At 58.3% G+C, this 13,984-nt stretch overlaps 1 protein-coding gene across 2 annotated transcripts in view; it reads right to left on the bottom strand.

Moving 5' to 3' along the window:
• Nucleotides 1-1,148: 1,148 nt before the first annotated feature.
• Nucleotides 1,149-13,984, bottom strand: part of NTN1 (netrin 1) — a gene marked incomplete at its 5' end in the record, with an annotated part of 86,238 nt that continues 73,402 nt past the window's right edge. For both annotated transcript variants that reach the window (XM_083804881.1, XM_083804880.1), the window contains 2 exons: nt 1,149-4,676; nt 11,834-11,908. In XM_083804881.1, coding sequence (XP_083661007.1) covers nt 4,348-4,676; nt 11,834-11,908 — 404 coding nt within the window. In that variant the 3' untranslated portion in view covers nt 1,149-4,347. The remainder of the gene's footprint in view (nt 4,677-11,833; nt 11,909-13,984) is intronic.

The raw sequence follows: 13,984 nt of genomic DNA, 5'->3' as shown, positions 1-13,984 counted from the left end.
AGCCGACAGAGGCTTTAAAAAAGATGTTTTCTGGCCCGTTTTGTCCTCAAACACATTTTTCTGTTGGTGCATGGGAAAGGTGGGAACGCGAGGATTGCTCTGCTGAAGCGTCTAACAAAGGGATTCTTAGGTTTGCCCTTTAGGTAACATTTAACGTGTCATGTGGGTGAGGAGCTTTATTAAAAAGAAGTGGATTTGGCAGCGCTCTGCTGTGTGTGGAGCGCTTTTCTGTCTCCCGGCTCCACAAAAGAAGAAGGAAGGTTAAAACACCGGAGCAGCTCGCGGCGGCCCCGGAGCCAGCGGGGTTGGGAAGCCGGGGTCGCGGGGCTCTGTCGCGTTGTCACCGCCCTGCTGTCACCCCCCTGCCCCGGGGTCCCAGCACGGGGCGGGTGGCACTTGGGGCTGCACCGTGCCCGTGGGGTGCAGCGGGTGCTGCGGTCGCACCCCGGAGCCTTTTTGGGTGCCCTCGTTTCTGGGGCTGCACCGAGCGCCCCACTGCAGATGCCGCGAGCGTGCCCCTCGCCGGGGACCAGGCTGAGCCCTGGGGATCGCCGGCCGGGGCTGGGAAATCCATTTGCTCCTCTGCAAAGCCCCCAAGAGCCCCGGGGCGGAGGTGGGGGCACTGCTGACCCATTTGTCCCTGCAATAAACATCTGAGATTTCTGACCTCGGAGATGTTTTCGAATTAATAAATTATCGGAGACACTGAGAGCGTGGGTCACGCGGGCTGACCCCTCTGCCGTTTGCAGCACCTTTTGCCCGTGTTTTTCTCTCTGGAAGCATTTTGCTGCCTCGCTCCCTCTGCGCCCTCCCTCTGCCCGCACTCCGGCTGCTGGGGCTCGAAATCCCTTTGCTGGGGGAGCAAAGGGGGGCCCCGAGCACGGCCCTCGGGCTGGCAGCCCCCCCGTAGCTCTGTCCATGTCCCGATCCCCACACTTGGCCCTCGATCCTGCTCCTGGTGCTGGACGGGGGTCCCGCAGGTGTCAGCACCCAAAGGCACCCCCAGGGACCCGGTCCCATGTGTCCGGTGAGCCCGTGGCAACCCTGCTGTCCCCAGGGGGTGCTGGGGGTGCCGGGGGGGTGTCAGCAGCCCCTGCGCGGAGCGGGGCCCCTTGGGGCGGGAGGAAGCAGAGGTGCGCGGAGATGGGTACGGTTTACAAGAGTTTATTCAACTGGTTCTGACTTTAGTTCTACCGCGTGGGTGCTGAACAGTTACAAGCTCTTTCGGGTTCAATTACAGCCAATCTAACGAAACAGACAAAGAAAAAAATAATTCAGAAAAACAATAAGAAAATCCACAACTTTTTTCACGTGTCATTAAATATATTCATATATAATAACCATAATATATTAGTATGCATTGTAAAGAAACATCGCCCAAAGCCGTATGCAATGGTCATAACTAAACAACATTTACAATTCAAGATATTAACAGAAATAACCAAAAAAAAAAAAAAACAAAACAAAACCAAAACCAAAAAAAAAAAAAAACCAACAACGAACACAGGTTTTGTGACAGGTCTGTGTGACCGGAGAGGAGCGGGTGTGCGGGGGGGACGGACACGACGAGACGAACAAAAATGAGACGAAACGACTCCTGTCGGGTGCTACCGCCGAGTGGTGATTGTTTTGGCATTTCAGCTGCTTTCCGATCTCGCGCTGAAGGCGCCGCAGCCCCTCTGCCCCGTCCCAGCCCCTGCTCGTGCCCCCCCGGCTCTTTGTCACCTCCTTGGCCGTGGGACGGGGGCGGTTCGTGGGGGCCGAGGCGTGGGGCGCGCAGGGCAGGCAGTGGGTGGGGGCTGCGGTTCCTGGGGGTTATGATGGGGTTTCCGTGTTGCCCGCCCCGACTGCTGCTCCCCTGGCCGAGGCGGTGATGCTTAGGGGTGAGATCTGCTCCCCGCTGGGTGACGACCAGAGGTCCCCCCCCCCGGGATGTGTTGTGGAGCGGGGGAGGCTGCGGGGAGCAGCTGCATCCCCAGACGCCCCGAAATTGGGGCATCCCAAGGGAAAGCGCGCCAGTTGTACCAGCTGCTGCCGCAGGTCAGGCTTACTGGGAGCATGGCTGGAGCGCCTCCGCTCCTGTTGGTGAGCGCAGAACTCCTGCAGCCACCTCGGAGCGGGCTGGCAGGGGGATGGGGACGGGGGCTTGGGGTCCCCGAGCTGCTCTCGCCCTGTGCAAGCCCCGTTCCCGATCTGCTGGGCTCGGCAGGCAGCGGGCGGGCGGCGTTAATCCCACTGCCTCCCGAACACCAGCGTCAGTGAAAGGGCCGGGGCTCGTCCCCAGGGGGGTGCTGGGGGGCACCCAGCGCTCGCCGGGCTTGGGAAGGGGCTGAGGGAGCGCGGGGTGTGCGGCATGGGCAGCCCCGAGTCCCCTGGCCTCACCTTCCCACACTGCGGGTGAAGAAGTAATCTGGGGCTGTATCCTGCTGCTTTGGGGCTGTTGGGAGCAACGGGGTCACCTGCGGCTCGTCCTGGCTAAACGGGGACCAGGCTGCCCCGGGCATCCCCCGATGCCGGCTGGAGGGGAGCATCTGGTCCCGCTTTGGGGCTTTAGGCCTCCGTTTGGACACTGAAGCTCAGATTTTGTCTTTCTTCGTGGCTTGGGTTCCCTCGGCTGCAAATCTGCTGGCTGTCCTTGAGCCCTGAAGTGAAGAAGACCGAGTCTGCCTGGAGTAAGGGGGGGCAGCTGTGGCTTGGTGGAGTGGGTCGCTTGGTGCCCCCAAATTTCCTGGTACCCCAATTCATTTCTACAGGGCCGTGCGGCTGGGGGGGCTCTGCGGAGCTCGCGCCCTCCCTGCTGTGGCTCCAGCACGTGGCTCTGGCCGGGGCTTCCCTGGGAGCCCTCCCCTTTACACCTATTTACATGGCTGCCTCGCTTTATGGTAGTTTATGTCATTATATAAATATTGTCAATTGCTATAAAACAAGGCAAAACCACTGGAAAATGTCATAAAATGGATGTTTCCAAGTTTCCTAAAAGGAAAAATATCAGGGAGGTTTTGCTTTTCGGAGCAACTTGAATGTTTGCTTCCCCTCCAGGTACCTGGCCTGCCCTCCCTGCCTTTCCACCCCGGCTCTTGCTGCCACAGGGGCTCCGGCTGGGTGCTGAGCGGCTCAGCACCCCATCTGCCCACACCCTGCCCCAGGACGGGTGCCCCTGGGGTGGGAGATGGAGACGATGCGGCCACTGCCTGGCTTCAGACATCAGAGGTTAGGTTGGGAACACCATTCCCTCTGGGCCGATCAGCTCCTCTCACCCTGGCGGAAGGGGAAGAGCAACCCGGGGAGCTGCGGTGGGCCAGACCTTGCCCCCCGGTCCCGCGGGGCAGGCAAAGCCTTGGCACCCGCTGTCCTGCCTCCCTGCGTCCCCAGGGGGCACCTGCCAGGGGCAGCAGGCTGCTCCCGAGGGAGCGGGGGCAGCGCCGCGGTGCTTTCGGGGGGTGGCTGAGGCTGGAGCCCAGCCGCTGCCAGCCGGGGGCTCTGCTCCCAGCGTGTGCCTGAGGGCGGCAGCAGGAAGGGCCAAGCCCATGAAGGTATCGGGGTGGCCGTGGCTGGAGACTGCGGTTACACTGGGGTGAGGTTTTTTCAGAGCACCTATGGGATGCCAATTTTCCTTTTTTTTTTTTCCTTTTTTCTTTTTTTTTTTTTTTTTTTTTCTGTGTGTTTCCTTGGGTTATGAACTCCTTGAGTGGGAACCTGTGGCCAGGAGGGGACCAGGCCACCCGAGTGGCAGTCGCTACCTCAGGTGGTGCTCGCTCGGTGCCTGTGGGAGGCTGACCCGGTGCTGTGGGATCAGCACGCGGAGACCTTGTCCTGCCCCGGGTCCTCCATGGGGGAGCATCGTGGCCGAGGAGCCCTGGCACAACCCGCACCGGCTGGTCCTCAGCACTGAGCCTCCGCTTAGGTTCTTCTTAGGTTCAATCTCAGCTCGCTGTGTGTATTCTGGGGAGGGGGGCTCATTTCCAGCGTTGTTGATTTGTTTCTTGCAGCCTCGGTGTTCCCAGCCTGGGCTTTGGCCGCAGCCGGTGTCAGCAGCTGTAAGCGGTTCGGTGTCTCCGGATCCTCCAGCCAAGGGGCAGCATCAGCAGTGCCACACACCCGCGTCCCCCCTCCTCTCACGGTGGTGTTAAACTGCCATGTCTGTGATTTTGCCGTTGGTGGTTTGTTGTGTATTTTTTTTTCCTTTTTTATCCTGGGATGTGAGGCGCCCGCCTGGCACGGCTGTGTCCCCCAGCGCACACGGTGCCGCAGCTTTCCCCCCCGCCGGCCCTGCCCGCCCCAGCCCGACACAAAGCAGCATGCACACTCAGACTCTCACTCTCGCGCGCTCCATCACCTTCTCCTCCTTTAGGCTTTCTTACACTTGCCCTTCTTCTCCCGCTGCTGGAACTTCCTGAGCCGCCGGGCCCACGTATCCCGCCACTGGATCACCAGGCTGGTTTTGTCCGCAATGATGCCGCTCTGGTCGGGAGAGTCCTCGTTGTTGCCCAGCAGCAGGTACTTCTTCATGGGCTTGATTTTGGGGCACTTGCAGGCTATGTCCTTGGAGTGGATCCACAGGGTCTGGTCTCCGCGCCGTATCCGGTTGCTGCCTTGTTTGTAGACGGAGATGATGTTGACCGTGAACTTCCACCAGTCGGCATTTTTTTCCGCTTTCAGGATGTGGATCTGGACAGCTGGAGAGAAAAAGAGAGGAAAAGATGTTACAGCTCGTGCCGGTGGGAAGAGAGTGCAATTCAGAGTCCTACCTAACGGCGTGTGAGAGGAAAAGGGAGAGACCAACGGGGAGCGTGGAGACAACCTCTGGCTTTGGAGGTTCACCAAGGGCAGCAGCAGCCAGTACTGGTGGCAGAGGGGCCGCAGCCACCAGGAGCAAGGCCCCCGGGTCCCCCCAGACAGGCACACGATTGCCCTATGGACCATGGAGGCTGGAGAGGGAAGTCCGGGAGCTGCCCTACCCACGGCAGGGGCCTCTTTCTCCTGCCTATGTCCTAGAGAGGTGCCAGGGGCCAGCAGGATGTGGCCACAAAGCACACACGGATGGAGTGGTTTCCCCAGGGCCGCTCGTGCAGTGGTGCCTCCACCATCTGCCCCAGCACCTGCAAAGTCTTTAAGCCATCAAAAAAACTCTTTCAGAATTAGGTGTATTCATGTTTGCCAGACTCTGCCTCTTCCCTTGAAGCAACAAGCACAGAAAAAGGGACGAGCACCAACCCCAGGGATAGCTCCAGGCTGGAGCAGACCCAGACCGATCCCCATCTGGCCACAGGTTTCTGCGTGACCTCTCCAGCCCCTCCGCTCCCCTTCCCAGCCACAGGACAACTCAATGCGTCTGCCCCAGGCCCCTAAGGCAGCCCCTGCTTTTAAGAGCGGCGTAGCCAAGACCCGGAGCAGTGCGTGGGGACTGGCCCCTGTCTCCGAGCACTCGGCGAAGGGAAGCAGGAGCGAGTTCCCAGCCCCTCTCCGCTCCCTGCCTTGCTCCTTCCCGAGGCACACCCTGCGTTACTGCATCCCTCCGGCGACCGGCATCCCCATGGGAGCCACACACCGAGGTGACAACGTCCTGACCGAGGCAGGAGAGGGCTCTCTGGGTGTCAGCCACCACGGTACTGCAGAGCTGGGGCGGTGGTGGGTGCTGCCTCCTGCTCACACAGAGCTGAGAGCAAAGTGCTCAAGGGTGAGATCGGGGCTGATTTCAGAAGCCCCCGGAGCCAGTGCGGTTTTGTCCCATGGGGCAGACCCAGGCTGCAGCCCTGGTGGTCCTGAGCAGGCTGGGGTGGCCTCTGCCAGCCTTCCTCCTCCTCCTCTTCCTCCTCCATCCCTGCTGGCCATGTCCATGCCTCCCACGTGCTTGCAGCCGCGCTGCCGCCCATAAACACGCAGGTTCTGCAGACCGGGGTCCCAGCCGCAGGGAAGGACGGGGACGTGTGTCCCCACGAGGCCAGCGGGGTGCTTGGCCCCACCGCCGGTGAGGAAGAGGAGGCGCAAGGCCGGAGGCAGCTCCCGGTGCGCAGCCTCCTGCAGCTGCCCACAAACCTCCGGCCGCTGCCTCCGGCGGGGTTAAACGCGTGTCTCCTCGCTCAGCGTTGGCGTCCAGGAAAATGGCATCATCACCGGGCAGCGGCTACACAGCCCTCGCGTTTATTCACAAATTGTGAGGCGAGGGGGACCGGGAGCAGCGGGGACGGAGGGGACGCCGCCGGCCGAGGCTCCAGCGCTGGCCGGGAGCCGGGGGGGAGGTGGCACCGCTGGGGCTGGCGTGTGCGGGAGGCGCAGCCCCGCTGCATTTTCCCTGTTCCTCTCTAGTCCAACCACAAAACGCTTTTTGACCCAACGTTTGAGCCTTTCCTCTTTTTTCCGCCTCCCTTCCAACCCTGGCACAGTCTCACCCCCTCTGCCCACCTCTCCCAGAAACTGACCCCATCCCAGGTAGGTGCGGTCCCGAGGGCAAAAATTGCCATAGGGGAAACAAGCTCTTCAAAACAGAAAAAAAAAGAAAAGAAAAAGAAAAAAAAAGAAAAAAAGAAAATAAAAAGACAAAAATGGGCAAAAATCTGAGATTTGCCTTGTTGACACATGAATTTTGCACCCACAGATCAGCTGCAGGTCAGCATCCCCCTTGCTCTAAAGCCGCAGCGTGCAGACTGATTTCCAGCTAGGAAAGGCAGGGGGGCTGCAGGGCTGCGCAGCCCAGCAATGCTTTTTAACACATTGCAAAATATATATATATATTTTTTTTCTTTCAGAGCATGTCATGGACGCCAGATGCTTTCATTAAAAAAAAAAAAAAAAAGAGAGAAGAAAGAAAACAACCCTAAGCTCTGACCATGTATTTCCCAGTCTGGTGTGAAGGTAACAAAATGTGAAGATTAGCCAATTTTTATTTTTTTGGAAACAAATCTTTCCAAAAAAGCTTAAACCTTTGACCTGCCTGGGTCCACACTGACAAAATGGAGAAAATGAATGAAAAGGAACCGGAGAGAGGTGGTTACAGGAAACTCCGCTCTAACATACACAGTCTGTATTTTTTTGATGTCAGGGCCCCGTCTTTTTTTTTTTTTTTTTTCCCCCTTTATTAATGAAGTGGAAGGAGTGAAAGCTTAGGTGAAGGCTTGGCTGGCAGCGCCGCAGCTGCGTTCCCTGACAGCAAGTTTTATGCCCTCAAACTCTGCGTCTAGGACACACGGCTTGCCCGGAGCCGGAGCCCTCGAGCTGCTGCCTGCAGGACAGCTGAGCTCTGCCGGGCCGGGAGCCGCAGCCCGGGTGGGTTTGGGTCTGACCCCGTGGGCTCAGGGGTTTGCAGCACCCCTGGAGAAGCCTCGGTGTTCTCAGAGCTGAAGCTCGGGGTGAATTGCCTGGGGGTTTTGGAGGATGGGGACTCCATCATCTCCCAAGGGATGTTGGAGATGCCAGGAGGAGGTTTGGCAGCTCCTAGGCTGGCTCCATCCCTCCCCCTGGAAAATCCCGTGGGATTTAGGCATCTGCGGGGCTCAGCACCCTGAGGCTGGCTTCGGCCCCTGGTGTTGTCCTTCACCTGCTGCCTCCCTCCTAAGCAATGCTCTCCGCTCGCTTGGCTTTGCCCACATCACTCTGCGGCGGGCAAACAGCACTTGCAGCGCTGCCATGGGAGCCCTCCGAGGCCAGGGCAGCCCAGGGAAGGTGCCGGGGGCGAGGAGCTGCCTGGCTCTCAAACTTTAGCCCTGCTCTGCCCCATTGCCAGCAGCGACGCTGAGCTGCAAATCCCACCAGGGAGGCACCTCGCAAACTGCATTCCCCAGCGTGGTGCACGGGAGGCTGTCCCCGCGCCGTGCTTCTTTTCCAAGAAAAGGCACCTGAGGTTCCTGGGGCTGCGGGCAGGGCAGGAGGGTCCCAGTGCCACCGGGCAGTGCCACCAGCACGGCTCAGCCCCAGCCCCGGTGCTGCCCAGCGGCTCTGAGCCTTGGCCGGGAGCTGCCAGCCACAAGAAAGCGCCAGGGACCGGCTGCCGCCGATGGAAGCAGGGGGAGGAGGAGGCGATGATTTAGGAAACTGACCCCAAACTGTCGAAACTGCATGTCCGAGGACAGCCACATAAAGGCTGAAAGAAAAAGCAGCACCCCCAGAGCATTTGGAGACCATGAGTCAGGGGACCAAAATTATGAGATTGCAGAATAATAGTGAGGCTGGAAAAAAATCTTTTTTTTTTTTTTTTTTCTTAATTTACTTTTAGGGTTTATCTTAAACTTCCTTCTTTCAGGCTTGGCCCTGCCAAAGCAGACCTGGGACTGGGCTGTGTGGACAATCCCAGAGCATCCTACATGCAGACACAGGGCACCCTACACACAGGCACAGCATTCTGCACGCAGACCCAGAGCATCCCCCACACAGCCCCATGAGCTGGAGCCTGGCAGAGCCGCCAGTGACCGGGAGCGCTGCTGAGCCAGGGCAGAGCCTGAGGGAGCACAGGGATGGCAGTTTGGGGATGGAAAGCACTGGGTCCTCCCCCACTGGAGCAAAGTGCTATTTTTTTTATTATTTTTTAATTTATTTGGCACGCGGCACTGCGCTTTGCCTGCTCCGGTTGCCAATTTCCTACCGGTTTAATATTGGAGATTTATGACCCTTAATCCCAGCCGGGTGCGTTCCCCTCCTGCGGGGCCGCGGCCGAGCCCAGGGATGCGGTTTTGGGGCAGGATGTCCCAGCCCTTCTCCATCACACCAGGGTCGGGGGATCCATCCCTTACCGGGCTGCAAGCTGGGGGCAGCCAGCTCAGCGCATCCCCCACTGTGGGTTTTTTACACGGACTCGGGTTTCCCCCCGCGTTTCATTTCGGAGCTGCCTTTTGAAAACACATTCTGCTTTTTTCCACCGGCCCCTGCCAAGTTGCCTCTGACAAAGGGGGTGACTAAGTGGAGTCTCCACGAAAGGAAGGATTTTTTTCCAAGAAAGGGCGAAGCGAGCAGATGAGCTCACCTTTCAGCCCAGGATGTGCGCCCACCACCCCCGGGCAGGGAGCCGCTGCCCAGCGAAACGCCCTGGCATCGATGGTGCAGGATGTGGCCCCACAGAAGTAAAGGGGTCCGGGGATCGGAGTGGGGGGATATTGGGATTAAAAAGGGCTGGGTTTGCTTACCGCAGCCTCCCACCTGGCTGGGATTAACCGCAGAGCCCGGGCAGGGGGAAAGCCCCCAGACGGGGCTAGAAGCAGAGGCACTGAGCGAGCGAAGGATGCTCCCGACAGACACCCAGCAGCAGAGGGGCCGCAGGCGGCAGTGCCAATCACCTTTTCTAATAAAAATAATCCCCTTTCCAGAGCAGAAATAAAAGTGCTTTGGGGTCATGGGGGAACATCTCCATCCTCCTGCAGCAAAGCTGTGCTGCAGAGGGGCACAGCCACGGTGCACAGCGATGCTCCCCGCTCCCCCAGCTCTCTGCTGGGCTGATTTTTACTGCCCAGAGCAACAACCCCCTGCCCCCAGCTCCTTGGGAGCCGAGCGACCCCTGCGCTCTGCCAGGCAGCCCAAATAAACCCAGACAGGGATTTTCTGTTTCTGCTGTTGTCTGTCCCCCCCTCCCCGAAATCTCCCAGCCTGCCCTCTCCATGCACTGTTTCACTCCAAATATTTGCACCGAATTGATCTTGCAGGAAAGAGCCCAATTTAAAAAAAAGAAAAAGAAAAAAAGAAAAAAGCAACAATACCAAAAACAAACAGATAAGAAAAATAAATAAGGGAAAATATCCCCTTTGAATCCCTGAATGAACGAGGGAGCTAAAAAGCCCCATTGAGGAGCTCGGGGCGGATGATAGCTTCCCGATTGAGCCTGAGGGAGAAGTAACTCTGTTCAAGCTAATTAGGGCCTTTTAGGACATTCAGCGTGGCGACGCTGGCGTAACGGTGAGGAAAAGAGCCTCCTAATTGGCTTCCTGCTGGGGTGTCAGTCAGAAAGTCTTTATTATCCCCCCTTGTGCACCTTTTCAACCCTTTCTTCCCTCCTGGCTCTGCCAAAGGCATGGCTACAGGCACAGCACAGGGGCTGTGCCGCAGCATCACTTATCCTGCAGCATCACACATCCCACGGCATCGCTTATCCCATAGCATCAGTCATCCCATACCATTGCGTACCCTGAAGCACTGCTTATCCCATAGCATCACTTATCCTGCAGCATCGATTGTCCCATAGCATCGCTTATCCCACGGCATCGCTTAGCCCATAGCATCTCTTATCCCCTAGCATTGCCTACCCTGCAGCATTGCTCATCCTGTAGCGTCTCTTATTCCAGAGCATCGCTTATCCCATGGCATCATTTATCCTGCAACATCGCTTATCCCATAGCATCAATCATCCCGTAACATCAGTCATCCCATAGCATTGCCTAACCTGCAGCATTGCTTATCCCGTACCATTGTTTATCCCATGGCATCACCTATCCTGCAGGATTATTTATCCTGTGGCATCACCTACCCTGCAGCATCACACATCCCCTCCCTGGCCAGACTGCAGCTTTGCTCTCTGCTCTGGAAAAAGTGAATCTGTTGTGGCCATCTCCTGTTTGGGATCATCCCAGTGTCCCCACCTTGCACCCACTCCCCCAGGCAGGCAGCTTTGTCCATTTTTCCTTCTGAAGCAGCATTGCTGCTTGATAACAGACACCAGAAAGCCCCTTTCCAGCACTCTTCTTCCTATGCACTGCTCTGTGGGTTTTCTCATAACCCATATAGGCTCCTGAGATGCCTTCCTCTCCCCAGGTCTCATGGGGCTGCTGAAGCCCAGAGCCCACCTTACAGCCACAAACAAAACCATCACAACCTTTCACCCAAGCAGAGGAGAGCCAACACAGCTCGGGTGGGAAATGTGGCTCCAGTTCGATGCATTTACCTCTTTTCCTCATCCAAACACCCGTGGCTTATTTGAATCAGCCCAGCAAAGACAGACTCACTCCCTGCAAATGTCCTCCAGCCAAATGGCTGCAAACACACCAGTGTAAGCTCAGCCCCTACAGGACACTGGAGAAGCTGGGTGAGGAAATAAAATAGTGCCAGTGCCACGTGTGGGAAACATGGTTTTGCCTATCAGCCAGCAGAGAATCCACCTGTGAGCAACCCAATGCCTGTAACAGAGTGGTGCTGAGCATCACTCCTAGCACGGGATTCAGATATTTGCCTCCAAGCCCAGTGTCTTGCCCCAGTTCTTGGGGAGCCTCCGGGGCATTCCTGAGGGCAGGGGCTCGCCCAAGGAAGGCGTATGGAGGCCGATGAAAGGGAATTTGTTCTGCTGGCACCACCGCTCCCCCTGCATGCCGAGCTGCTGCCGTGAGCATGCCTGGGGAGCGAAAAGGAACCTGCACGGCAGGGCTCTGTGATGCTGATAGGTGGGGCTTTTTGCATTGTAGCTTGGGGAAAATAATATCTATAGGGATAGCTGCACACCCACACTTACATACACATGTATATATATATATAGCATATATTCCTCTTCTCCGATTTTTCCAGGTGGGCCCCGTTTCCAGTGCTGGGGATGGGGAGGGGTCATCTGCCCGGGGACACCCTGACCACCTCCTCCATGGAGCCACCGGTGAGCACTTGGGCCCGACCCCACTGGCAATGAGCCAGGAGAACAGGGCTGGGCATCGCCGTAGCCCTGCAGACACCTGGGGGTGAAGATGCCTGGCCTGTGGCTTGGGGCTGTCCCAACACCTGTGTGGGGCCAAGGGTTTCACATGCAAGGCACTGCTCCGCTGAGCGCTCCCAGCCAGGGCTTCGTCTCCAGACCCAACCAGAGGCAAACCCCAAAGTGCCACAGCCCGGGAAGGGGCCGGGACGGGTACACAAGTGCTCGGCGAGGGCAACTCACCATAGTCTTTCTTGCAGTACTTCTTCATGTTGATCTTCAGCTTCCCCTTGGAGGCTTTGCAGTATGAGTCACAGTCTGCAGGAGAGAGGGGGAGGGCAAGAAAACATTAACAAAACAAATTAGCCTTAAAATGAAGAAAAGGCTGGGGGAGAGAAGGGGGGGGGGGTGGCTCAAAGCCGCAGCCTGCGGTGAATGTGCAGCGTGCCTGTGATATCCATCTGCCAGGCCCCCGTTGGGTTGTCTAAGGGGGCTTTGAGAAAACCCTTCCTTTCTAAAGAAAGCTGCTCACAAAGGCAGCGTCCTCCGCGCCTCCCCCAGCCCGGCTTCCCCGGCCGCCTCTGTCTTCCTGGGAGACCCTGGGGCCTCCCTTATTGTGCCACCCAGGGCTTTTGAGAGCCACACAAATTCCCCCTGTTCTCCAGCTCCGTGCCGGAGCCTGCCCGGAGCCCACAGAGGCCCCATTGTCACCCCTAACCCAGGCCGGTGTCAGCCTTTGGCATTCATTGCCGAGAGATTCGGGCTGGGGTCACCCTCTGACAATGCGGGTCAGAGAGGAAATTAGCAGCCCATGAAGCATTAGCAAAGCCCTTTGGTGTCCACTCTAGTGAAGTGTGCAAATAAAATGCCCCAGTAGGAACACTCTGCTCCCAATGGGCCCCACCGCTGTGACACGATGGCTGCGCGCGGGCGGCCCGGCGGGAGCTGGCACCGCGGCCTGGATCTGGGCCACGCGGCCACGGAGGCACAGGGACCCCCGGGGCACTGCTTGGCACGGGGCGAGGTTGGGCAGCATCGCGGTGGTGATGACCCAGTGGCACCGTGGCCTGGCGATGGCGTGGTGAGAGGGGATGTGACATGACAGAGTAGGCCCCAGCATCATGGCTGGCCAGTGGACGTGCTGTCTGTGTGCAACCCGTGGCTCCTGGCCACCCATGGGTGCTGCAGGCAGGTCCCCAGCACTAGGGCAAAGCCTATGGTCAGGGGAAAATGGGACACATTGGCCCCAGTGGGACAGCAATGGTGCTCGGGTGCCTCCACCTCTCCTGACTACATGTGGCTTCTCCACTGCCACTGCATGTGGCGTGGGACCCTGCTGAGATGCCACCAAGCAGCCCCAAGGCTCGGTGAGCAGGACAGGTGCTGTCAGTGGGGCAGGGCTGGCACCCCATGGGCAGTGGGTGCAGGACATACCCACTGTGCCCCACACCATGTCAGCTGTAGCAGAACCAGGCCCATACAACGCCCTGAGCTCCCCAAGGCTGTCCTCCAGCAGGCCGCCATCCGCAGCCCCAGGGAGGAGCCGTGCAGTGTCCCCCTGTGTGCCCCCCACAGCACGGCTGTGTCACACCGGGCTGCACGCACCCAGGCCCAGCAGAGCTCAGGGCCCCATTCCTCCTGTCCTGCAGGAGCACAAGCAAGAGGCAGGTCCAAGAGCTGATATGAAACAGGCTGGGAGGGGAAGCTGAGGCACGGAGCCGGAGGTGGCAGCACGGCTGTAGCAGCTGTAGCACTTCTCAGTGATATACATGGATATTGGCTATTGCATAAGATACGGAATGGGTATTTCATCAACACCGCAGCTGAGGGGTTGGGGATTTGCTAACAAGGCCCTAGCCATGCCTGCCTGTCAGGGTGCTGCTGTGGGCCATGGCTGCCTGGTGTCACCGGGCCCAGGGAACAGAACTGTTCCTGACCCAGCTCACTGGCAAGGTGCCCCCAGCCATAAACATAAAAAAAAAAAAGACAATAAAGGAAATAAATGTGAGTGCCACAGCCTAACAACCCGTGAGCCTTTCCCTTGCAGGCTGAGCGGGGACGGATAGGTGACTGGCCACAGGGCAGCTTCGCAGGGCAGCCAGTGCTGTCGGAGCATCGTGGCCATGGTAATCACAAGGACAAGAGCCTGATTCTCCTCAGGCACAGATATGGTGCGGCTCTATAAACATTCGTCCCTCCTGCTGCATCGCAGAAGGGGACAGCACAGTACAGCTCTGCAGAGAGAGGGACCAGGGCAGGGACAGCGGCCAGGAGCTGAACAACCCCAAACCTTTTCAGCAGCCTCTTCCCATGGAGGCATCCCCAGCCACACCTGAGCTCCCCCATCTGTGTGCTCCCACCACAATATTCCCACTCTGTCCAGGGATGCAGACC

Source organism: Anser anser (genome assembly GCF_964211835.1).
Source record: "Anser anser genome assembly, chromosome: 19".
NCBI classification, from domain to species: domain Eukaryota; kingdom Metazoa; phylum Chordata; class Aves; order Anseriformes; family Anatidae; genus Anser; species Anser anser.
Note: the sequence above shows the minus strand (reverse complement) of the source record. Positions and strands in the feature narration are given on the sequence as shown.